This window comes from Moschus berezovskii, chromosome 22, assembly GCF_049115385.1.
Source record: "Moschus berezovskii isolate FMDL1 chromosome 22, NW_MosBer_1.0, whole genome shotgun sequence".
In the NCBI taxonomy this organism is placed as follows: Eukaryota; Metazoa; Chordata; class Mammalia; order Artiodactyla; family Moschidae; genus Moschus; species Moschus berezovskii.
In genome coordinates this window covers 37,085,454-37,112,222 of record NC_142481.1, presented here as the reverse complement: position 1 = coordinate 37,112,222, position 26,769 = coordinate 37,085,454, and the positions used below count along the sequence as shown (strand labels likewise).

At 37.2% G+C, this 26,769-nt stretch overlaps 1 protein-coding gene and 1 non-coding gene across 7 annotated transcripts in view; both read right to left on the bottom strand.

Annotated features, from left to right (window-relative positions):
• The window catches only part of CNOT1 (CCR4-NOT transcription complex subunit 1), an 83,587-nt gene that overhangs the window by 24,051 nt on the left and 32,767 nt on the right, over positions 1 to 26,769 (bottom strand). For 2 of the 6 annotated variants that reach the window (XM_055412630.2, XM_055412633.2), the window contains exons 4-24: positions 26,099 to 26,197; positions 25,680 to 25,748; positions 25,538 to 25,592; positions 24,877 to 25,080; positions 23,492 to 23,660; positions 22,353 to 22,479; positions 22,106 to 22,216; positions 19,303 to 19,473; positions 18,772 to 18,899; positions 16,466 to 16,706; positions 14,451 to 14,570; positions 13,612 to 13,734; positions 13,290 to 13,441; positions 8,343 to 8,493; positions 6,960 to 7,161; positions 5,803 to 5,949; positions 4,629 to 4,753; positions 3,928 to 4,214; positions 2,967 to 3,045; positions 568 to 798; positions 107 to 247 (exon numbers count right to left, since the gene is read on the bottom strand). In XM_055412630.2, the coding sequence (XP_055268605.1) occupies positions 107 to 247; positions 568 to 798; positions 2,967 to 3,045; positions 3,928 to 4,214; positions 4,629 to 4,753; positions 5,803 to 5,949; positions 6,960 to 7,161; positions 8,343 to 8,493; positions 13,290 to 13,441; positions 13,612 to 13,734; positions 14,451 to 14,570; positions 16,466 to 16,706; positions 18,772 to 18,899; positions 19,303 to 19,473; positions 22,106 to 22,216; positions 22,353 to 22,479; positions 23,492 to 23,660; positions 24,877 to 25,080; positions 25,538 to 25,592; positions 25,680 to 25,748; positions 26,099 to 26,197 (3,132 nt within the window). The remainder of the gene's footprint in view (positions 1 to 106; positions 248 to 567; positions 799 to 2,966; positions 3,046 to 3,927; positions 4,215 to 4,628; positions 4,754 to 5,802; positions 5,950 to 6,959; positions 7,162 to 8,342; positions 8,494 to 13,289; positions 13,442 to 13,611; positions 13,735 to 14,450; positions 14,571 to 16,465; positions 16,707 to 18,771; positions 18,900 to 19,302; positions 19,474 to 22,105; positions 22,217 to 22,352; positions 22,480 to 23,491; positions 23,661 to 24,876; positions 25,081 to 25,537; positions 25,593 to 25,679; positions 25,749 to 26,098; positions 26,198 to 26,769) is intronic. The other 4 variants (XM_055412632.2, XM_055412635.2, XM_055412631.2 and 1 more) reach the window with 2 other exon arrangements.
• On the bottom strand, positions 7,923 to 8,058 carry LOC129547377 (small nucleolar RNA SNORA50). Its single transcript, XR_008684054.1, has one exon. It is a non-coding gene; the product is annotated as a small nucleolar RNA SNORA50 (small nucleolar RNA).

Sequence of the window (26,769 nt, the reverse complement as noted above, 5' to 3'; positions counted from 1 at the left end):
TAAAGATTAAAAAGGGTAGAGAATATCAAATATAAATCCCTGAATCCATCAAGAAAAACAACAGAGAACATTTGTAGTGATACATAAACTATTACTTCAGACTCACCTTTTGTGTCATATTTGACTGGGAAAGGTTGTTGAAGATAAAAGCAATTTTCTCCTGGATATTTTCTGGGGGCTCTACAATTCTCTCAGTTTGATCTGTGGCCACAAGCAATGTATCTATATTTGTTGTATTAATAGAAGGCTAAAGAAATAAAACACATAAAATTAAGAAACTGAAATCCTTACTAGACAAATTCTAGGGGTGAGGTATGTACACAGATTCCTTTAGTATATAAAATACATACGGTATGTATAACTGTGCACTTGAAGTGCTGGCAAGAACATGTACTGAACTATTCATAGGGGCTGCATGTGGGAAATTGGGGTGGCAAAGGGAGAAATGCTGATCTTTCATGCTTTTTTTAATAGGCATGTGTTATTTATAATAAAGTACATGCTCACTACTGGATATATTGCAATGTAACAACAAATACAACAAAGAAAGAAGATAGACCTACTTACTGGCACATCTTTCTTAAAGCTGACTCCAGTTGGCCTGGTGACTGTAACCGTTTTAGCAACAGTGGTGGTTGTTGAGGTGGTTACCATAGTGCTAACCTGGCCAGCAAGGGGAGCTTTTGCTGGAACCTGGGCCTGGGCCTGGGCCTGAGCCAGTGCAATACTTCCAGGGGTTGTGATAGAGCCCTGCATTTTCACAGGAGGATCTCTAGATTGCTGGCCATACTCAATATACTATAGGGATAGGGAAAGAAAAACACATTAAATAAGAATTCTTAACAGAACCTGAAATACTTGAATTAAACTCCCCTCACTTTTGAGACTGGAAATCATTTCAGAGCACCCTTTTGGTTCATCTATCTCCCTCATATCTTGCCCCATTCTGGTGCATATTCCCATATGTGTAATATGTAAGTGGATACCACAAACTTCTGAAGAAGTAAAGCTAAAATGTTACTATGCTTAAGTATTTATAAGAGAACCAGTCTAACAAAACAAGTTTTAAAAAGGTAGCCACAAATGCTTGCCTATAAATTTCCTTAACTTCCTTCATATAAGTAAACTTAAAGGTCCTAATATTTATATAATAAACTGATTTCTATTGGATGCTAATGACAAAAAGCACAGCATAAGTTCTGCATGAGTTCTCTCTCAGTAAAATAGCACAAAACAAGAACAGTTTATACCACCTAGCCAACTGGAGGGTAAGCAATGTTCTAGGATAAGTTTCGTCCCTCTTCTCCACATTTCCCAGTCCAAAAAAAACTCCTCCTCCCACACAAATTAGAAGACTGACAGCCTTCCTGATACTATTACCAACAGCTTGTTCCCGACCAAAAACTAGTACCATATATATATATATACACACCATAACTTTATTCAAAAAAGGAGACATTTTCAAGAAGGAAAATACAGCCCTTTAAACTGAAATATAAACAGTGACTTCTCTCCCCTTCTCTGGGTAATAAATGTGTTAAAGTGGGAACTCAGGATCACTGTTAGTGCAATCACTTTCATACCACCTCCCTTATTCTCCCTCTCTAGTCTTTCAAGGTCCCAGATCTGAATTTCAAGCTCATCTGATTGTAGCAGCATCTGACTTCCCATCCCAGCTTTTCAGACTCTGCTTTCTTGCCTAGTTTTCAGTGCCATAATTTTGGCATAGCCCTCCAAAACCCCCCAATAGGCATGAATATACTCCTGCCTCCCATGCTATGGTTTCAGAGGCTAAATCATCATAATGACACTTGGCACTCCTACAAACAAACCCAGTGGAATGAGGTAGAAAGTGCTGGACTAAACTACAATACAGAATTAAAATCAGTCCAAATTCTGATCTGGTTTCTTAAAATATGATCTTATAAAGGAGTTCATCTGCTTTGTACTGAAAAAAGTAAAATAAAGTTAAGAGATTAATTTTCTTTCTTGTTCTCTGTAAGCTGACTTTGACCAAAGATAAGACGAAAGTGTGAATGTTTAGTAATCACGTAAAATCAACCATTAAAAAAATATTTACAAATTTCACAAATAATCACATAACATGGTTTAAAATGTATATTCTCTAGGTCCATTTCCTTAGGGACTATCTCCTTTTTAACCTCGAAGGAATCTAAACAGTTTAAGAAGGCTGTATTTTTAAGAAACACTGATCTAAAAACTTTTATATGCAACAGGTTTGGGGAATTTCCTGGTGGCCCAGTGGTTAGGGCTGGGTGCTTTCGCTGTCACGGGCCAGGTTCAATCCCTAGTCGGGGAACTAAGATCCCACAAGCCACACAGAGCAGCCCCCCCCCAAACCAAACAAAACAAAAAACCCAAACAACAACAGAAAGAAATAGCTCTGATTCACATTAACATCTAAATCAGAGGAACAACTTACTTTTATCAGAGCCGCACTCCAAATTGTTTTTAGACTTAGGCAGGGATTCTGAGTTAACAGTGAAAGATTTCTACTCCTTGATAGAATTATTAGGCTAAGAAGTGAAGAAGTGAAGTCGCTCAGTCGTGTCCGACTCTTGGCGACCCCATGGACTGTAGCCTACCAGGCTTCTCTGTCCATGGGATTCTCCAGGCAAGAATACTAGAGTGGGTTACCATTTCCTTCTCCAGGGGATCTTCCTGACCCAGGGATTGAACCCGGGTCTCCCGCATTGGAGGCAGACGTTTTAACCTCTGAGCCACCAGAACTAGCAAAAGCCTTTTTATCAAATCAAGCAAAACCGCTGCTTACAAAAGATAACATAAAATTCCTATTTTTTCAGGGTTAAGCTACAAAACAAGCAAATAATATGCATACCTATGTCAGAACAATCATTAGGCAATCTTTATGCCATTGCCAGTAAATCCAAATTCAAATTAAAACCGATAAACCCTTCAATTACTTAGGTACTAAAGACACTTACCTCCTGCAAATGATGTGGAAATTGCATAAAGTGACTGATCGAAGCCAAGTGCTGACAATACTGGGGATAGTCCTTCAATCTGTCAACAAAAACATTTATTCATTTACCATTTCATGTAAGAACAGAGGCAGTACAATTTCAAATTTTTCAAAAGCTAATCTAGGCCATTTCTCCCATTTCTACCTTTGAAATACTTTATTTGAAGAGAATGCCAAAAGGAAGAGCAAAGAAGAGAGGGAAAATATTTCTGAACTTCATCCTTTCTGAATCAAAAAAACCCCTGTTTTTTAAAGGTTTTGTTTTACTTAAGATTACAATAAGCCACTAAAACTACTATCTTTCCAGCTAGCTGAATTCCAAATGTTCATCAACAGGTGAAGAGAAAACCAGTTTGCTAATGAACCCATACAATAGAATACTATTCTGCAATAAAAAGAAACTGAAACATGCAGTAACATGGATAAATCTTGGAAGCATCATGTTCAGTGTAAGAAGTCAGACTCATACACATTGTGTAGGACTCCGTTTAAATAATACTCTGGAAAAACTAGACAAATCCCATCAGTGATTGCCAGAGGTTAGATGTGCAGGAAAGTTAACTACAAAGGGGAAGTAAGGGAACTTCTTGGGGATGACAAAAATAGTCAGTATTTTGATTGTGGTGGTAGTGGTGGTGGTTATACAACTGTATGAATTTTAAAGACCTATTACCTAAAATACTGACTTTCACGTATTATAAAGTATAGTTCAGTAAACAAATTTTAAAAATTGCTATTTTATACTTTTCCAACCACTTATTTGGTAAATATAAAGAACTGTTTTCACTTTTTCCTTTTACTTCATACAGTCATTAAGGTTAGTTAATACACATATAAGGCAAAGAAGAATTAGCTGAAAAAGTAAGCTACTATTTCTTCTTTCATTAAAAGAGAGAACCTTCACAGAAAACCTATCCACTCACCTATTTTTAAATCTATCTAGTGCAGCAATCCCAAAATAATACATTTTGGATCCAAAAGGCTTGCGTAAGGCTTCAAGAACGTATCGCAGGGCCAAACCTAGTGCCATGTAAGTGACAAGTCCCTTTTCGATTATTCCACCAAACAGACAGGCTGTTATATGTAACTCTTTATCAGGGTATTGGGGGAAGAACCGATATTCTTCGAACAAGTTCCTTAGCATACAGTTAAATACTTCTCGTTCCCTCTTTATGGTAGAATCTTTAAATCTCTGTAGCATTTCTAATACCTGGAAAAAGCAAGACAAAAATGATATACACATAAAGGAAACCATTATTAAGAAAGTGAAGTGAAAGTCGCTGAGTAACATCCAACTCTTTGTGACCCCATGGACTATACTGTCCACGGAATCCTCCAGGCCAGAATACTGGAGTGGGTAGCCTCTAGCCTTTCCCTTCTTTCCGACCCAGGAATCAAACCAGGATCTCCAGCATTGCAGGCAGATTCTTTACCAGCTGAGCTACGAGAGAATGCACTCCTCAAATATTCTTAATTGTTAAGCAGAATATTTAACAATAAACTGAGCCTGAGATAAATATTAAAGAGAAATATCAAAACACTTGGTGTTATATTTCACTTTGAAAGAGGCATTTATTTAAGATTTACCTAAACCATAAAGAATTAGATCATTCTAGACACTCACCTCATCAACAGACATGGTTGGATGTGGTGGGTGATTATATATTCTCTGGAAATAGCTGTTTGCTTCATCATCTATCTCTTTACTAAAGTGCTGATTTGCCTCTGGCCACACCTGAGACAAGTCCGCTGTTAAAGAGAGAAAAGTAAACAGTGGGCATTTAGGCTCTTCCTTTACTCCCCCACATTAAGCACACAGAGCCAAAGAGACCAATATAGTTTAAATTTTAAGAGGAAAAGAAAAACCTAAAATGAAGTGTTAAAGGAGTCAAGTTTCAATATTCAACTGCTCTAAGGACACAGGAGATTTTAACAAAACTGCCTTACAACCACAGTTCTATCTCAGTACTTTATAAAAGGACTTTTCACACCATGAAAGTTCACTAGGTTCAAATTTGTAATGCACTTACCCTCAATTACAACCTCATTCAAGGTTACTTTATCAACTCTTACATGTAAGAATTACCAATGCATATGCATGACACATTGATAGAAACACAAAGCATGCTACAAAACATAACATTCAGACAAGCCTTTCACACTAACATTTTCAAATCAGTTTGTATAATTTCAAACCTTAGATAATGAATATTTAGTGCCAATCACAAGGATATTTATAAGTCAGTGATATATATGTATTTACAAAGAAGACTCCCCTGACTTTTAAATAACTTACTGAAGATTAAAAGTTTAAAATTTGATTTTTTAAAACATATATGGCAATAATTATGTGTACTTACATATCATAAAGCTGTAACACTAAAATATAGTTATTTACTTTATAAACTGGCAAAACTAAAACAGAAATCTGAGATTTTCCTGGCTGCTCCTGATTTGTTTAAAAAACAAAGTATACATAGATTTAAACTATTGAGTCTTTTTCTTTCCTTTTTCCTTACTCTTAGGATAACATCTTGAAGAATGCTACCTCTTAACTGTCACCTTGTTCTGACAATCCAGGATCAAAGGTGGAATAATACCTCAGATTTTTGTTTTAAAAATTTAAATTCATGATACTCCGACTGATCTAGGAGGCATATCAACATAATGGCCTTATAACAACATATTAAGACAAAGTCAGTGTTTTTGTCCATATATCTCTGGGGACAACAAATTGGACATGTAAGTTATATATGTATCAGTCACACTTCACAATCACAGACAACACTACCACTTACAAGGTTTCATCTTACTCTGCTGGAATGTAGGCTGGTTCAGTCCAGAGGTGCCCAGTTTCCTCTGTACAAAAGGATCGCTATTCACTGCAGGGAGTCCAAGGGCCCCAGTTCCTATACCAGTCAGGCTGCCTGTGCCAAGACCACCTACTAGAAAGAACGAAGGCAGCCAAAAGTCTTATCATTACTTATCTTCTTGACTTTATCAAAGACACAAGTTCTTAATTAAAAAGTCATGGTCTTTTGTTAACTCAGCTGCAACTAGGTTACAGAATTATTACTCAGAAGGGAGTCCAAGAGCCCCAGTTTCTATACCAGTCAGGCTGCCATGGAATTCTCCAGGCCAGAAAGCTGGAGTGGGTAGCCTCTGCCTTCTCCAGGGGATCTTCCCAACCTAGGGATAGAACCGAGGTCTCCCGCATTGCAGGCAGGTTCTTTACCAGCTGAGCCACAAGAGAAGCCCAAGAATATTGGAGTGGGAAGCCTATCCCTTTTCCAGATCTTCCTGACCCAGGAACTGAACTGGAGTCTCTTGCACTGCAGGCAGATTCCTTACCAACTGAGCTATCAGGGAAGCCCAAGTTATTACACTTCACTAATTAGGTTTTAGTACTCTAAACTTATACTCTGGCAATAAAAGGTGCAAACAGCTTAGGAGAAACATGTGGGTACTACAGGGGAAAATGTAAACTTGACTTCCACGTTAAGTTAAAAGCCAAAATATGTGGGAAAGTTCTACTGATTTCCTATCATTTTCAAGGTAGGTGCAAAAAGGCAGGGTATATAGCTGAATCTGACGTATGAAACATTTTACCTTTATTATATGAATGTTGGGTAATTTATAAAGCTATGAGGTTTGATCTAAGCCTAAGTTCTTTAGAACGCGATTAACAAACTTGTTATTGCTTATAGTATCATGTGGTAATAGAATCCTTACTGAATAACTCAACTAAAAAATTTATAAGTATAAATATCCTCATTACAATTTGACTAAATTAATGTAATAATGTTTTTCTCTTCCCAGCTCTGGATGTGAAAACAACTTTCACAATTAAGTTTAAGCACTTTGCCTTTATCACAGTGACTCAGAACACTTTATATACACCAAGGCACGATGAAGCTTACAAATAATCTGTACCCCTACCCACCATTCCTCTTACCTGGAAGCTGTGATGAAAGTCCTCCAATACCACTGAATGCAGTTGTCTGATTTGGGGTTGAAAGGGGTGGAAATGCTTTTGCTGGTGACTGTGGGGTACTGAATGCAGAACCCAAATTTGGAGGAAAGCCCTGCATACTCTGGGTGTGAGGGGCAGCTGAACCACCTATACTAAGAGATGCCATTCCAGCAAGAGGGTCAATCTAAAGAAAAACATTATAAAAACGTATTAAACACACTTCAAGCAAAGGCAGGTAAATGACACAGGTAAAGCAATCTTTAGCAATAGCTCTTCAAACGCTTAATAAACTGCAAAACATGATGATGCTTAATCCCCAAATCAAGTGTACCAGTCATTTTTCTTAATACATCACAACTGTATCACAGAATCTGTGATATAGCAGGTTTAAAGAGCCCCTGCCAAAGAACCAGAGCCACAATATAAGGGCTATAAAACTTCAAGAATAACATTTCAGATGAAGTTCTCTGAGCCTGTACTACTAAACATTTAGCAGTGACATGGGGCAATCCTTATAATTTCCAATAGGCCCCTTTAATATAAATAAACCTCAATTAAATTAACTTTTAACACAATAAAAGCATTAGAAATCTAGTCAAAACAAATCTTGTCAAGCTTTGAGAATCTTGGAGGTTCTCAATCTTGGGGTTGGAGATCAGCTCTAATTTAAAAAACAAAAAACAAGGTATACTATTCATACCAAAAGATTTTATAAAATATCTTAATAACTGCACTTCCAAACTTCTTAGTTTGTGACATTATTTCAGACTTCTGTGACTACAGAAAATAATATATGATATGCCTTTTATAAAGTGGTCACTGAAGTGGTTCCCTAAATGCTCTTTCTTAAAATAAACCCCAATCTGCCATTCAATGCAGCTGAAAATAGAAGCAGAATATGTTGCTCCCAGAAAGAAGGGGGTGGTTGGTGTCAGGGAGTAACTTAAATGTACCTTGTTTTTAAAAGAGCAGTTCAGTTGAGAGCTGAAGAGCCCCAGTTATAACAAGTCCTTATGCTCTAGCACTGTTGCTTGGCCCGTGAAGCTACAAACAAGACACATCAGGTTCAAAGGCAGTGCTTATTTCTCAAGTCTGTTATTCTTATTTTAAAAAGAAGCCCTTACCATATACCTAAGTTGTTTTGTATCTTTCCTCTCATAGTCTGTTTCATGATTCAAATCTATTCTCAACCACAATGCCTATTTACAGATCTCCTTTAAGTGGATACTAGACATGCAGTTATCTAAAATGTAATAAATTCCGACAAAAATCTCCTTTGAGTAGAATATTAATGATGATGTAGAATTTTACTCTATTTCAAATCTATGAACAAATGGAGATGTACCAAACTTAGTGCTCCTTTACCTGCACAGGAGAAATGGCGTCTAAGCTGCCAGCACTCGGAGGCCGTCCCTTGGGCATCACTCCAGGCGGTGGTTGCCTGGCCTTGTTCATGACGTTACTGCAGTTGGCCACCATGGTGAGGATGGTTTCTGATAACTCCTGAGAGACACTCCTGAAGAGAAACGAAAAGTGAAAAATATCATTAATTATTCCCGAGGACACCTAAACAAACAAATCTGGATTTCTAATAAACAGAAACTTTGCTGGAACCTATGGCTCAATTCCCACCATATCCCATGTCTCTGTATCTGTCATTAATCATCAGGATTTTCTGAGCATGCCTTTCTTGTGAAAATAGTTTTTAATACCTCTGAAGTTAACAAGGCTTGCGTATAGTGCTGCCCATATATTTTGAAATACCGCTCTAAGAAACATTCCATACCCTCAACTACTTCATCAAAAATTATGCACAAACGTGGACGTATCAAAGTAAACAGATAAACAATCTTTAGACAATGTTCTCAGTCAAAAAATCAGACATTAAGTATAGATAAAAATGCCATACACGTACGTAGTCAGTAACTGTATTAGGCAAGCATGTAAAAAACGGACTGACTTCTAAAATGTGAAATAGGCTGTGTGTTTGACAGGAAAATCCACCTTCCTATCACAGGGTGCTATTGTCTCCTAAAACTGTGGAACCCCTTGCACTCATAAATGCTATACAAACTTCCTACTGTCTTAGATCTTAACCTCTAAATTCTTAATCATGCTGTTGACTCTAAAAAGTAAAAGAAGTCACTCAGACAAGAAAGTTGTTTCTGAGGGGAAGGAGAGGACAGATTAGGATATTAAAAGTACCAAATAAAACTCTACATTAAACAGTTCAGAGAATTCTCTGGAGGACCCTGGTTAAGACTCTGAGCTTCCACTTCAGGGGGTGCAGGTTCAATCACTGGTCAGGGAACTAACATCCCACATGCCATGAGGCACAGCCAAAACAAACAAATTATCTTTCAGATAAGCACAAAACTGTGGGGAAATAGACCAACTGCCTCTGGTTATAATAAATGGAGAACTTGCTATGGAGAATAATTTTACAGCACCTAACAAAATTGCATATGCCATTTCCCTTTAACCTAAAAATTCCACCTCTAGTGGGCCCAAATATATACTGGCAAAGACGATGGATGCAAAATGCTATTCATTGCAACATTAGTTGTGATATATAGTGAAAACAAACAATATTCACAAATAGGTACTAATTCACTAAGGCACAAAACATCTATTTAGTAGAGTACTACATAGCAAATACAAGGAATAAGGAAACTCTCTAATTGTATGATGTGAACTCTGGGATATATAATCAAATGAAAGCGGCATGGTGCAGTAAGTATATAATATACTACCACCCAACCCAGAGATAACCCGCAAAGTAAATAAAAATGGTGAACTAAAGGCAAAGAAAACTAGAAGATGGAGGTAACAGGATTTAAAGGAAAATTTCACTGAATATACCGTTTTAGAATTTTTGCATTTGAAACAGTTATCTGTTTTACCAATAATAAACACACACACCACACACCAGAAAAACCCTTTAAATTAAAAGGAAAACCGTTTAAAAGACATCTATGCCATGGGTTAATGGCTACAAGTAATAGATAATAATTATCATATTGTATTCAACACAAAATGCCTTCAATTGTAAGCCACACCATTATTTTACATGCTCTACAAAATTAACTGGGTTAATTCTAATTGTAAAAGTTCACCGAAGAGATGAGTCATCATTTCAGAGATGTTAAAATTGTGTATCTTATGACTGATAAAAATGGTTAATTAAAATATTATTCCTTGCTATTTCAGAACTTGCCATATCTGACAAAACTCAAAACTTAAGAGACCAGAATACTAGAAGAAACTCCCATAAATGCTTCACTCACTAATTAACTACATTTTGCCCTATTTATTTAACCATTTTTTCTATAATATCCACTTCTCTCGGAAACATTTTAGATTAGATACATCATGTATCTTTTATCCCTAAATACTTTACTACCTGTTTTCTAAGAACAAGGGCATTTTCTGACATAACCTTGTAAAACAACAACCATAAAATCCAATACAAGTTGGGCAAGGATAAAATAAAATAGGCCAGATTCAGATTACATCAATTATTCCCATAATGTCCTCAATGCTCTTTTTTTCCCTTTGGATCAAAATACATTGCACTGAGGTGTCACATCTCTTTTGCTTCTTTAAACTGTCAGAATTCATCAACTTTTATTTCTTTCTTAAACTTGATTTTTCTAAAAAAGTAGAAGCCAATTTTTTGTTTTCATACAATGTCCCTTGATTTGTGTTTGTCTGCTACTTTGTATTTTGCCTGCACTGACAGCGAGATGACCACATAACTTACACAATGTTCTTCTCAACGCCTTTTATTATAAGCACGTGCAGAATGGAGCTGGTGACCTCCTGACCAATAAATTAATGTCATAAATGTCAGATCCAGAGTTCTCTACTGAAATGTTACTACTTTCCCCCTTTGAGAATCACACAAGTATTCATTTCACCATGCTTCAGAAATTACAAAAAAGAATATATAGGACAGAACAAAGTGAGGATGGTGGAATACAGACCTCTAAACATTCTCTCCTCCATAAAAACAACTAGAACACCAGTCAAAAAAAGGTAGGAGTTGGTTTTTTCAGAACTCTAGAAATGAACCAAAAGGCTTTACTACAGTCAAGGGTGGGAATTCCCTGTCAGTCCAGGGGTTAAGACTTCTTGCTTTCATTTCACTGCTGGAGCCAGGGATCAATCCCAGGTAGAGCAGCGCAGAGTGGCCAAGAAAAAAAAAAATGGGGGGAATTTTTCTTCCAGAAAGATGATTACAGCAAGCTTTATGACATCTTAATTTGCCCAACTCCGATGCTTCCCTCAGAATTAAAACACAATCACAGTGAAAACCAGCAAGCAACCTAACAACCACCAGATCAAGAGGGCTCAGAACTGGGCTAAAACATCTTCAAAGTTCATTCTCAGAGAAATAATCATTATTTCACCTATCTAAGGATTCCCTGTGAGACCACAACAGCCGGGTTGTCTATACAGGACCAAAGAACTGACCCAAGGCAAATACACTCTTCCCCATGGGTATCCGCAGAAAACATTTTAAAGGTATTGTTTTAACCTCCTGAATGCCTAAGTTAGAAGATAACAGTCTGACCAAACAAGCTAACCAAAAGTTTAAAAGGAAAACTTATGATTCCCATGGGTGGAAATCTGCAAAGCTCTCACACTTCCCCAGGAATCTAGAAGGCATAAGGTGTGTGTAGGTTTGTGCTAGCATCTAAAGCTGTGCCACTGCCATGAAAGACCTAAGAAAGCCCACGCTCTTAGGTTCAAGCCCAAGTTCACCTCAAGCCAACCTTCAGGTTCTGACTAAGAAGCAAGTGAATACCAAAGTGGACTTGTCAAGAGACCAGTGTAGGGTTAAAGATATGCCTGGACATAGAATTACAGGGTAAAGAATAGCTTACTGATTCCAGAGTTTAGTTTAACAAAACCTCCAATCTTAGCTAACCACAAAGCTTACCCAGAGATATCAGTAACCAAAGAGGACAAAGAATACAGATGTTACTGAATTCATTCAGCAAAGAGCATTAACAAAACAAAAACCCTTGAGTGGGTAAAATGTGATTTCAAGAATTGCCTTATTAAACTTTCCAGCTTTCAACCACAAATAAGACATGCAACACATACACATATAACTAAACTAACTAGAAACAAGATAAGGAAACTCCCTTCAATGTGAAACGTAACTATAAAACTCATAACTAACATTATAGCTAATGGTCAAACACTGGATACTTTCCTCCTAAATCAGGAACAAGATAAGGCTGTCTGTTCTCACCAGATCTATTCAACTTTAGACTGGAGGTTCAAACAAGAACAATTAGACCAAAAGAAAACACCTCTCTATTCAGATACCATGACTTGTATCAAGATACCCAGCAAAAAGCATGACTAAAGCAATGCAAACATCACTGAAAGAAATTAGAGAAAGCTAAAGATATGGGAAGATATCCTAGATTTGTTAACTGGAAGACTTAATACTATTAAAACGGCACTATCCCCCGAGGTGATCTAAAGATTCAACATAATCCTTATCAAAATCCCACTGGGCTATGTAATTTCTCTGCAGAAACGGACAAGCTGACCCTAAAATTCTTATGAAAATTAAGGAACCCACAATGACCAAAACAATTTTGGAGAAGTAGAAAGCAAAGTTAGAGAACTCATACTTCAATTTAAAAATTTACTTAAAAGTGAAAGTTATCAAGACAATGTGGTACTGGCGTAAGGACAGGCATATAGATCAATGGAATAGAACTAAGAGCCCAGAATAAACTTGTATTATGTGCAACTGATTTTTCAGAAGAGAGTTCCAAAGGGAAAGATCAGTCTCTTCAACAAACAAATGACTATTTACATGTAAAACTATGCATTTGGGATCCTATCTCACACCACACATTGCTCAAGCAGATTTCATATTTCAGTAGTATAGTACTTTGGACTTAAAATCCACTGCTGCTTCTGCTGTCGTGTTCGACTCTGTGTGACCCCATAGACAGAAGCCCGCCAGGCTCCCCCTTCCCTGGGATTCTCCAGGCAAGAACACTGGAGTGGGTTGCCATTTCCTTCTCCAATGTGTGAAAGTGAAAACTGAAAGTGAAGTCGCTCAGTCGTGTCCGACCCTAAGCAACCCCATGGACTGCAGCCTAACAGGCTCCTCCATCCATGGGATTCTCTAGGCAAGAGTACTGGAGTGGCTTGCCATTGCCTTCTCCGTAAAACCCACTGGATTACCTTAAATGCTGTAGTTTTTAATCATTCAAACCCTCTTCCTCAAATCAACAATTATCCACACAATCCAGTTCCAGTATTAAATACTCTTCTTACCCTGCACAAGCTTGTAAACAGGCCAACATTGTCGCCAGGGTTTCTGGAGGAAGTTGAGCACTTTTGGGCTGATCTTTCTCTGGGGCAAGTCCACCCAAAATAGAAGGACACCGTCTCTTTAAAAAAGTCATACAAGCCTGGATAAAAGGCTCCTGAAAAAGAGAAAGTCTTTCAGTGTATTTGAAACTCAAAATTAATTGATTTCATATTAAGCACTACAACTCAACTCCAGAATACAGTAATAACATTTTCATGGCCATTTTCTTCAGTTATCGTGACCATCAAAACTTAAAAGCAGTAATAAACAGACAATCCCACTTACTCCATGCTCTCGAATTTTATCTGTGAGCCACTTATCAAGTTTGAGGTATTCACGACGTGAAGCAAGTGCAGCAAGGTCAATAACAAAGGCAAATGGAGTACCATTTAGCAGCATTGACAAAGCCTAAAGAAAAAGAATATTAGAAACTACGAGTCAAGCAACTGAGCGACTTTTCTGTCCTATTTTCTGTTTCCAGTTTTTATTTTCACAAACAAGTCTAAATAAAACATTGCTAATATTTTCTTAATCATAATTTTTTAAACAGCTTAGTGTATATCAATGGTAACACTTGTCCCTAACTAAACGATCACATTTCAAAGATAAACACATGACTTTACCTTCACAATAAACTTTACCCTGTGTTTTTTCAAATAAACCTAAAGCAAAGCAAAACACAAAGCATGAAAAATTATCCATTAAAAAAAAAAAATCTAAACTCAGGCTTCCTCTAACCTAAGTACAACTACAACACCAGTACTATGTACATCAAATCAAAGACATCAAGAACCAGACTATTTGTCAAAAGAATCCGCTAATGCTAAATGAAATCTGTAAAAGAGTCGACAGCCAACCAGTTTCTCCAAAAATTGTATCTCACAGATTACATCTAAGAAGACATCAATATCACTTACTTTAAAACAGCCCTTTAAATATCATAGAAGACCAAACAAAACTCAGTGAAATGTAAACATTTTTATATTCTAAAGAACCACTCTTCTTCCAACCTCTTTCTACCTAAAAGGAAAAACTCTAAATCTAGAGTTACATGTGACTTATTTTTAAGACACGTGGAAGTTTTATCATAAGTAAATGGTGTTACTCTGTCCCTCCAAGCTCACCTTCAAGTCCTGGGCCACATCAAGTATTCGAGACAATTTGGCCTGGTCATACTGTTCCCCTCGCATGTACCATTCTGCCATCGCATGCATGATAAGTTGGCGGATTGAGGGAGACTGTCCCTAAGAAAAGAAAAAAGGGAGTTACATAGCAATACTACTACTAACTATTTTGATACGCTGTTGCAACTGCTATTACAAATGCTGATTTCACCTGTACTCATGTAAAATTGAGCTGTATCAGTGCAGATGAAAGCACTGATTACAGTGACTTGTGTGTTGTGGGGGGAGGGGTGTTATTTCCACATCTTCCAAATGATGCCTACCCCTAAACCTTTAGGTCATATACTCACTACAACAATCTATCCTATAAAACATTTTCAAAGACAAAATATGATGTGAACATGAGGGTGCGTCAAGTTTATGTGACCCCTTAAATTCACTTACATATTACTGGCCTATAAAAACAAAAGTTTCAGATAATCATCTCTCATGTTGCACAGGGCCGTATTTTTTCAGTATTTCTGGGACTAGAGCTTGTACATTCTAAATTTAGATATTTTCACAAACAATAATGCTCATTTTCTATAATTATTCAAAAAAAATTTTTTAAAGCAGAGAACAGCCTGTCTTTGCAGTTGAATGGTAATTTAGCTAATGTCTCTCAGAGAAGCAACAGCATTTGCTACTACTATCTGAACTACTTTCCAGTAACTGTCTCAGAGTGACAGAAAGTCCAAGTGAGACAAGTATCTAATCAGGAGTGGTGATGCATGTCCCTTCACTGTGCCCTCTCTCACAGATGTGCTCAGAAAAGTCTAAGAATGCCTACACTGCAAATATCTGGTTAAATGTTTGGCAAACACTTTGTAAACTGTGTCTCCAGCAATGCAGCTGACCTGAGAAAAGGAAAGGAACCAAGGCTAATGTTTTTCAAGTTTTATCTGGTTTATAACAAAAAATAGCAGGAATATCTTAAAGAGGGGCACCTGGTATAAAGGGGGAAACAACTGCTTTTTCTTAAAGCTTCTACATATATCTGTATTTAAAATGCAGGCTACTAGGGAGGAGGGGAAGATCAATGGACAAAAGAGTATTTTATTTGTCAAATACATCCTACAAAATTGAGGGGGAGCCATAAGGGCTTGAAAACTCAGCAGGAACCAAAATAAAATTTAAATGTTGAATTTAAAGTAAAATTATGTCAACTCAATTATCTGTGATCTTCTCTCATTTGCTGTTAAGAAGCAAAACGAGAACCTTCTGTTTCTATTAAGCTCTGTACTAGTATCCCAGCAATACAGTTTTCATAATACTGAATTTTTTTTTAATTGTCTTGCCTCCTTGCTCTTTCAAGTTTTATACTTAATACCTCAGTTCAGTTCAGTTGCTAAGTCGTGTCCAACTCTTTGTGACCCCATGAATCACAGCACGCCAGGTCTCCCTGTCCATCACCAACTCCTGGAGTTCACTCAAACTCATGTCCATAGAGTCGGTGATGCCATCCAGCTATCTCATTCTCTGTCGTCCCCATCTCCTCCCGCCCCCAACCTTTCCCAGCATCAGAGTCTTTTCCAGTGAGTCAACTCGTCGCATGAGGTGGCCAAAGTATTGCACTTAATACCTACATGATGCTAAAAGATAAAATAAATTTTATGGAAGTGTGACTTTCTCAGAGTGTCAGGATTCCAAGGTTGACAATTTCTCTAGTTGAATATCATCAAGAGAATGTCTATTATGCAGAAATAGAATCACAGATGTAGGAAACTAACATAGTTTGGGGGGGGGTTGGGAATGACATATACATACTACTATGTACAAAACAGATAACTAATAAGAACCTACCGTACAGCACAGGAAGCTCTACTCAATACTCTGTAATGGCATGTATGGGAAGAGAATCTAAAAGAGTGAATATATGTGTACGTATAACACTCACTTTGCTGTACACCCAAAACACAAATCAACAAAGAATTTTTAATGTTGACTATTAAGACAAAGAAATGGCTGTATCTTACCTGTCCATGCCATGCATAGTGCAAAATTATAGCTGAGTTAGGGTGGTTTCCAAGGAAAATTGGCATCAGAGTGGAGATGAGTTCGTGGCGCAAGGTGTGCCAGGAGGTGTTGATTTGTAGTAAGGCCAATACCAGCATGTCTGGACAGTGTTTGATAGGGAAGCTGAAGAGCTGTTTGACTTGCTCATATTGCCCTACCTCTGCAAGCCTTAGCAGAGATTCAATCAAATCCAAGCTCTTCCTAACAAGAATGGAAATAAGATAATCTGTCAGTGAAAATCTAAGGACACAAAATCCATTTTCCAAATAAATGATACCAGCTATCAAAACAAAACCAAGTTGCTGTCATCTTTTAATATTTGAAAAATATCTAAATTGGTGCTGATTCATCTCAAATATATAATGCTGGCATGCTTTCAAACTAACTTTAAAAGTAGTCCAAATTAGCAAAATAAGTGATGAAGGAGAATAGTCATAACTGACCATTTGCATAACCATGGACCTCCTCACCATGAAAAACTTTTTGTGATTAGAATGAAAAATAAAAATATCAGAGTTTAGAAAGTCAAAAATTCAATAAAACATAAACACAAGAAACATTCTACATAAAAATGCAGCCTGACTCACACAACACTGCAAATCAACTATAATTTTAAAAAAGAAGCCCAGCCGGAACACTTACTTTGGTAACACAGTTTTAACCTACGTGCCCCCCCTGATGTCATAGAAGTTCAGAAGTAAACAATATCTCCTATGAATTATTCTTGCCCTAAGAAGTTAAATGTGGTTGGCTTTAGTCAAGCCTCAAATCTTACTAATCCTAGTCCATAAAAACTATGGGATAGAGATCAAATATCATGAGGAAACAGATACCGTATACCATAGGGAAGACTATAGCATGCTATTTTTCCATTAAATCAATGGTCAAAAATTATATTAAAAAAAAAAAGAGGAAGACAACTTATAGAATGAAAGAAACTATGTACGTAGACCTTATTTGGACTCGCAATCATAGTGTTACAAACCATTTTTGAGACAATTAGGGAAACCTGAATATACAGCTGTATCAAGAAGTTATTAAATACATAATGACATTTCAGTTTTATACATTGGAAAGAGGTCTTTATCTGTTAAAATAAAATGAAGAAACACTGCGGTACACATTAGTCTTAACAGAAGGAAAAAAAAGTCAACCAACCCAGCAGATCCAACATTGGCTACCACCTGAACATCTGGGGAAAGGATATACTTTAGAACAGACCACTGCTTGGGTAATCTTCCAGAACAGGGATCAGCAAACAACATTCACAGGCCCAATCTCACACTGCTTAATTTTTGTAAATATGGTTTTGCTGGAATAGAGCCACACCCACATTTAGACTGTGCTACAATTTAAGAGTTAAGTAGTTGCACAGAGACTATCTGGCCTGCAAAGCCAGATGTTAAACCCTTTACAGGGAAAATTTACCATCATTTGTTTTATAAGATGATGTCAATAGGGCTTTGTGCCTGCGTGCATACTAAGTTGCTTCAGTCGTATCTGACTCTGTATGACCCTATGGACTGTAGCCTGCCAGGGTCCTCTGTCCATGGAGATTCTCCAGGCAAGAATACTGGAGTGGACTGCCATTTCCTACTCCAGGGGATCTTCCCAACCCAGGGACTGAACCCGCATCTCAAGTTTCCTGCATTCTCAGGAGGGTTCTTTACTACTGGTGCCACCTGGGAAGCCCAATAGGGCTTTATACTGTCCTAAAACTAACAGCCACAACACATCCTCCCCTCTCCCCCCAAACATTATCTGTTCATGTTGGAAAAGTGTCCCAGTAGAGTATGGTTGGAAAAAATGGAAGAAACATTATAAAGTAGATGTCTCTGAGGACCAAAACAGCCCATGCCCACTCCCTATAGCCATGAGTGTATTTAATAGTAATGCACATCCATCCCTCAGAGAGGAATGACTTAAGTTTCAGGAGAAACCAACTCAGCCAGTCAGATTCTCCCTCAGAAATTTTGAATTGAAACTCATAGAAAATAGATAATTAAGTTTGAGATTTCATGAGTTGGCCATTTTGAGCCACTTACAATGGCAGATATTACAAGAAAAAAGATGTATCTAGTGATAAGGGGACTAAATAGAGATTTTCACCCAAGACCACCCTACTATATAAAATTTAGGGTAAGTAGGCTTGCTAAAAATACTATTTCGTTTAAACCTTTAACTATGCAGTTGGCCAACTATTAATCTTATATTTCAAAAAAGTAGAAGTGATCCTTTCAAGAAAAGTTGGATGAAGAGTGTTTACCACGTGGCAATTTCTCGATTGTCATCCTCTGGTGGTGCTTTCAGAATATCAGTGGCAACAGTATGACAGGGATAGTCGGCGAAACAGAAAATCTCTGGATTTATAAGGGAATGCTGAATGAAGGAGAGCTGGAAAAAGAGAAAAAAGTCCTTACTGCCATAAATGACTGGATGTTAAAAAACTGAAACATTTTAACAAGGCTAATTTCAATCTTAAGGTTATCAGAAATTTCCCTTTAAAATCTTAATTATTTGATCTTTCAAAACCACAGGTAATTCAGACAAAATAAGGTGCATGATGACCCTGGAGACAAACATCCTTAAAATATTGGGAAAATTGATTGATTGCTACACTTCAGCTGAGTCTGGTATTAAACTATAAAAATGTTTCTTCAAAATTTACGGGAGTCTCTGCTTTTCTGAGCAATGCAAAACAAATTCTACTTTAAAACAATATTTTAATCAAAGGATGGATGTCACTATGTTAGTCGTTATTTTGTGTCTCTTCTATAGCTAAACACTATTCACTTACCTGGCCTTCTGCATGTTTCCAAGGTCTGTATATGAGATCCACAGGGAACACTTCCATACCCAGACCCCTCTGAATGCCATAGACTACATTATGAAGTCCTTTACTGTCACGAATTTGAAACCCAGGATGGTCCAGTTCATAAGTTACTTCCTTGAAATTCAAACTCGGGTTCTAAAAAAAGAAAAGCACTTCACAGTTTAATGAACAAAAGTGCACATATTTTGATTACTTTATCCAGTCACATTAAATCTTTAAATCAATCAGGATGGTCTAATTATAGACACAAAATCATCTAAATCTTTCTGGCATTACCAAAAAGTCTTAGAAGAGGTATAGTCTTTTAAAAAAAATTTTTTTATTTTTATTTCGGTTGTGCTGGGTCTTCATTGCACCACATGGGCTTAGCTGCCCCGCGGCACATGGAATCTTAGTTTAGTGGCCAGGGATCGAATCTGTATCTCCAGCACTGCAAGGCAGATTCCTAACCAGTAGACCACCAGGGGAGTCCGCGAAAAGCAAATTCTTAATATTCAAAATAAACCAGCTCTACTAGTAAGCAACTAAAACCTTTCAGCTCATGACATACTTCTGAATATCTGAGGACATAATGGGGAAATCTCTCTTCCTCTACTTTAGTGCAATGAACACGACCATCCCAATAATGCCTCTTCTTTACAGTAAGATTTCATTATTTTGGAACAAAGTGGCAAAGATAAATCAGTTATCCCAAATGTCAGTCTTAAAGATCTCCCCTAAAAGCATCTCAATGTATGTATCAGGAAAAGTGATCTAAATTCTTTATATCAAAATGACTAAAAAATTCTATTCAAACATGTTTTATGAAAAGGTATTCATAAAAGCAGTATGAGATTCCTTAAAGAAACACAAAGCACAGGAAACAAGTTTATAGAAGATCATTTACCAAACACTCTGCACCAAGCAATAAGAATATTTTGTGCTGGGGACTTCTCTGGTGTCCAAGTGGGTGTCCCAGTGGTTAAGACTCAGCTCCCAATGCCAGGGGCACAAGTTGGATCCCTGGGTGGGGAACTAAGATCCTGCATGCCACATCATGTGGCCAAAAAGGAAAAAAAAAAATTTTGTGCTTGAAAGAAAAGGGGGGGAGGAAAAAAGGATGTGCATACTTCAAAATTATATCTCCAACCAAAGCATCATATCCAGTTTAGTTTTGCTTTAAGGTGACTTCTCTGAGGACTTTAACACTTGCTTTGTATACAGTACAAAGAGTAAATCTCAGTTGGGGTATTCACTCTAAGGCAACAACAGCATTCAGAGGTGAGATTTTTTTCTACAATTTGTTTCAAGGACTGAATGTGACAGAACAGAATCATAAATATACTATTACATAGCATTCCTAGAAAGAGGTTAAGTTTGGGAAGTCCACAGGTGTGCCCCTATGGTTTCCTCCTTCCTTCTTGGGTAGAAAAACAAAAAACAAAAAAAAAACAAATTATTAACCCAATGTGTGTCTGAAATTGTCCTCTGCTCCCTGTCTACAAAAAAATGTACAGAGACTCAAATACACGAGAAGAAAAAGGAAGAGGAAAGTATTACTAATTCAACTATTCAAATCCACACTGAAGGTGTTTAATTTATAGCCTTTGAACTCTGAAATCAAAACAACATAGGTACAGGTAACATGAAACACTGTCCTTGTCTACAATTTAAAAAAAAAAAAAAAGAGTATCATCAATAAGGCAATAAACTACTGAGATGAAACAGAGAGAAAAGCATGTTTTCATTTTATAGACAACCACAGGTTAAGAACAAATTAATAACTGGTTATACATAAGCGATAAAACTATGATTTTATTTTTCTTTCATTTCATTTTCCAAGTTTTCCACCATGATCATGTTATTTTTTAATAGGTTTGAACACCATAAATCCATCTACTATTAAGAAAAATAAAAGGAAAACCCTCTGATGTTAGTAGTAAGGTCATACAGAGAATGGTATGATTCCCTGTTATTCAGTTCTGCCTCTAAGTTACATATGTGACAAACTAAAACTGAAATATAGGACAGACAAATGACCTGACACCTTACCAAGAATGTTATGTGTGTGTGTGTGTAGTCTTTAGCCTTATATGAGTTCCTTGACATTTTATGAACAAGACTGGAATATTACATCTTGATCTTGACTCCACACTCCCTTTCAATAACTAGAAGTTTTACCCTTTTATTTAACATTTCAACATTTTAGGAGAGGTACTTCTTATTTTAGGAGAGGTACTTTTTATTTGGGAGCCAATTATTTAGTTTATGGATATTCTAGAAATGGAACTAGTAAGAGAAGTATTGATTTTTATTATTCCTATCCACCATAAACAAAGTTGGCAGGGTTTTTGTTACATCTTCCAGAAAACATTCAGACTTTCTTTCTCCTCAATAATTGTTCGTACAATCATTATTTTGTAGTGTTCTTGCCTGGAGAATCCCAGGGACGGAGGAGCCTGGTGGGCTGCCGTCTATGGGGTCACACAGAGTCGGACACGACTGAAGCGACTTAGCAGCAGCAGCAGCAGCAACCACCAGCAAATCATCTCATCAGTGCGATTCAGAACTGCACAGCAACAATTTATTATGAACAAAGCTAGAGTTTGACTATGTGCTATTTCCAGTAGGTAATTATTTCTGACGTTTCATTACATTTAAACCAATGAAGTCAGAAATTACAAAACAGTGCAGCCCTCATTCAGCTAGGTACTTTACTCATTAAAATTTTCATTCTCTGGGCTACACCTTACTAACATCATAAATATACGACATTACATGTACTCACCAGTTCTTTGAGAACATCGATCAAGACTTCTACATTCCATGTGTGTGCCTGTGCTCCATCACTTTTATCTTTTCCATCACTCCAGATTCCACTGCCAGGAGCAGAGATACTCTGTAAGAGTAAAAAATGAATTAAACAAAGCTAACTACTGCATGTGTTCAGCTCGGGTTGACAGAACAATCATACTGACTTAATAAAAAGGCAGGACATTAATTCACTTTGTAAAATAGGTGATTGCCACACTTACCTGTAATGGAATTCCATCAGTTAATCCTGAATGAGTTCGAGCCATCATTCCTAAAACCCTTGCAACCTGCGCAGCTGTGACCTCCCGAACACCAAACTGCATGATTATATTGCGACATTCTTCAATACTGAAACAAAAATTTAACTTCAGAAAAATAGCACCCTCAACACCAAGGTTAAGAAATACTCATGAGTCTTTGAGTGAAATCACTAGTTTTACTAACATAGAGTAATACACTTCATTTCTTCTTACTTTCACATAGCAAGTAATGTAAAAACTGCCCAGTTAAGAAAAAAGTTTAAAATACTGATGAAAGAAGGAAATATGAATTAAGAGTAGTATCTTTCAAAAAGAAACAAAATTATCCTCCTCAATCTTTGAATATCAGTATTTTAAAGAATAATTTGATTTATACCAATCAAGGGTTATTCTGATATGTACAAAGCCTTGAAAATGTACTTTTTTTCACTTTACATCAACAGAAGTTTTATGCCAGGCACATACATAAATATAAGAAATACACTTTCAAATGTAAGTGGAAATATGATTTACATTGAGTTTTAAAAATATTAAATGTTACACTTAAAAACAAACTAAAGTACATAAATGCCCTTAATAATATATTCTCAGAAGAAACATTAATAATCCACTGCTTAACAGTCTTAAGTGCTACCATTAGGGTAAGCAATTTCCTCTGATGCCCCTGGCAGGTGGGGAAAATATGTGAAAGGCAGGGTATGAAAGGCCAGAAAAGGAAGACGGTAAAAATCAAAGTACAATGAGGAAATTGAGAGTGGGAGCAGGCAGGAGCAAATCAGGCACTCTGGATGGGACATGATCCCATAAACACTTGCCACAATGCCCTTTCTCTCTCAAAAGCTAAAAATGTCTAACATGCCAACTAGGCTGGGAACCCCTGATCTGTAAATGTGAGAAATTAGGGGGGATGGAGAAGTAGAAATTTAGCCACCAAAACACTAATAGGTGGCAGCAAAATTAATATGTGGAAGATTGAATTTAGAAGCAAAATTCTTGAGAGGCAAAGATAACACATCAAAGAATCATCAGGAACTTGCTTTAAAAAATGACACTTTCTTGTCCTAAGAGTACTCAGAGGTTTAAAATGCCTTACTACCAACCTTGCACAAAAGCCATAGCCCACTTCTTGCATAAAATCAGCCAAAGAGCTCTCCATCATGGTTTTAGCTACCCCTCCGGAATCAGGCAGGATTCTGTCCATTAGAATGTCCCGTTTTTCAGGGTATAAAAGTGGTGCAAGCACCACGGGACAGCGTTCCTGGGGAAAATCTAAAAAAAGAAGAAGATAATTATAAATGCTATATTGATTAAAAACGAACTGTCCTCTCTTACTCTTTAAAAGTCCCTCAAACCTGAGTCTTTTACAAGTTCATACTCAAAGCAAAGTTTATTCAGTTTTTTCCAACCTGGCTAGCCCAGTCCAAACTATGACTTAAACACCAATTCTAAAATTTGAATGTTCCTTTGTCATATATAATGGTCACGAGTATATTGCTAATTCTTTTAGATCCCATTATCTATTGACCAAGTCACACCCTATCAGTTCAGTTCAGTCGCTCAGTTGTGTCCAACTTTTTGCGACCCCATGAATCACAGCACGCCAGGCCTCCCTGTCCATCACCAACTCCCGGAGTTCACTCAAACTCATGTCCATCGAGTTGGTGATGCCATCCAGCCATCTCATTCTCTGTCATCCCCTTCTCCTCCTGCCCCCAATCCCTCCCAGCATCAGTCTTTTCCAATGAGTCAACTCGTCGCATGAGGTGGCCAAAGTATTGGAGTTTCAGCTTTAGCATCAGTCCTTCCAATGAGCACCCAGGACTGATCTCCTCAAGACACCCTATATATCACTCTAAAATGTCACACAGAGCTAACTATCAATTCCTATGCAAGGAAGGCATCAGAAACAATTGGTACATCCATGTCTCTAAATTTCCCTGACAAGTGGGAAATTCCTATTACTGAGAAAGTTAATTCAGTTTAGAACTAAATTATATACACATTAAGAAAACAATAATAACAGTGAAAATGGGTAGTGGCTAGTACACTATAAGGTTTGTTTTAAAGATTATCTCTAAAAGAAGGATCACAGGAAGGAAGACGGCAACAACAGAACCAGGAATTATCTTAGCACAACAATGCCAACAGCCAAAGAGGTAAAGTGGGTATATCAAAAGTGATCAATTTTTGTCTCCCATAAAAGGGAAAAATCTGACCACATGAAAATACACCAAGTCCAAACTGAGATGGTACTTAGATAACAAGATTGTCAGTGAAGTGCTCATCACTTTATACTGTTTCTATAATGAGGCTTTTATCACTTTTGTATTTTAAATTATAAAATAACTCTCTTCCTCTGAAAGATTACCAACAGAAGGGTAAATCACTGTCTTCATTTGTATTCTAAAATCCTTTTTCCATGTGTGTTCATCCAAAGAAACCATCTTTTGTATCATCTTTTATAGGCTACAGACAGTCTTTTTACCTCTGCGCAGTGTCTTAAGGAAAGCGTCTATCTGTTCCTGTCCAACTCCAAAGGCTCCCTTCTGCCCAAAGAGGAGATGGGACAGGAGGAGGTGTAGGACCTCTATTGCTATATCTTGGAAGCCACCTTCCTGATTTCCACTGACGTCTGCGTCAATGTAAGAACGCAGAAGATCTGGAAGCTTCTGTTTGATAAACTGGGCAGCTAGAAGGGAAGTAAACAAACAAAAAAAACAAGTTATTTCTGTACCACAACAGGTCAGAAGTCACATACCATCAAAATGCAGATAGATGACCATCGTTCTCATTTACCAACTCACCCTTCACCCTCTCTCGTTTTCACAGCTCTAGCTGGCAGATATAAAATAAAGACCAATTGCCAAGGACTTGGTGAGGGGGTAGAGAATTTTTGGATGGGTACAATAAAGAAGTTCCAGACATCCATTAAATAACAATGTGAACACAGTTAACCCTACTGAATTATACATTTGAAAGTGGTTATGAAGGCACATTTTAATGTTTTTACTATACACACACACACATAAAAGAGACCAAACAAAAATAATCTTACTCTCTAAACTATGCAAGTTCAAGATTCAGAAATCCACAAATTATAAAGACTCTAACCTCACTACAGGATCTCACTACAGGAAAGAACTTACCAAAACCTCTGAGATCTGTGCTGGAAGAATTCAAGAGGGCAAGGCCAAAAATTACCTGAAACAAGAAGGGTCAGATTGACCAAAGAGTACAAATAGTTGTTTTATTTCTAATTCTGCTTATCTCTTTTCTTAAATCACTTACCTCTTGTACTTTGCTTAACTTGAGAACTTTACTCAGCTGGGCAAATAAGTGGGGTGCAGGCTTTAAACTCTGAAACAAACCAAACTTTATTTTAAAATAGGAACATATAATTTTCAGAAAGTCTATAAAAGCATCTGTTCACCCAATTATGGTGCTGCACAGGAGTGACAAATCTGTAGTGAGGCTAGCAACAGTTGTGGAACTGTGTTCTGACAAGCTTAAGCCTTCATATGACCTGGTTTTATTAAGATTCTAATTATTATCAAACTACCTTGACTTTGTTAGAAAGCTATAAAAACCCCCAAAGTAAGTAATTGAAATTTTTTAATTAAAATATGAAATCAAGGATTAAGGCTTTTTTTACAACATCTAATAAGATATCACATTTTAGGGCTACTAAAAATAAAAGGAATACCAACCTTCTGATAGTGCAATGGATTATCAATGGCATAGGACAGCGTCGAGATAAAATTTGGCTTCGTAATCAGTGACGCACACTCCTGAATCAGAAACTGAGTCTTTAAAAGTAAAAAATAAAATTTCATTAGCACTCAGTCGTCATCTTGCACAATCAGAAGCAATGTTGCTCAGAACATTAAAGGGTAACCTGATACTGTATACTGTTCCTACATTATCAGAATCAGCTCTTTAAAAATCCCACTGAAACTACCAAAGTCTATTAACAAGAAATATTAACCAAAACCTCTGCAGGAGAGAGTCCATTGACAAGATAACCATAATATCACGACAAACTGCTTCCAGACTGAGAATCAAGCCATAGAACTTAATCTAGGACAAAAGATCTTCTTTCTGCCTAACTTACTTGTCAAGCAGGACTGCCCTACAGTCCCGCTTCCTTCAGGCAGGTCTCACTCCCAGTTCTCTAAGCCTGAATTGTGTAGCTATAATGGTCTGCAGCCAGGCAAGAGAAGAGAAGGACAAGAAAAGGAGAAGTCCCTCTATCTTTAAGCCATTCAGCTAAGATTATTTTTGGATCCTATTTGTATGTGTGATCTGCTATGCAACTATGCCCAAAATGCAACTTAGGGAAAAACTGGATCTAAGTGAATATATACTGTGTAAGCCCCAA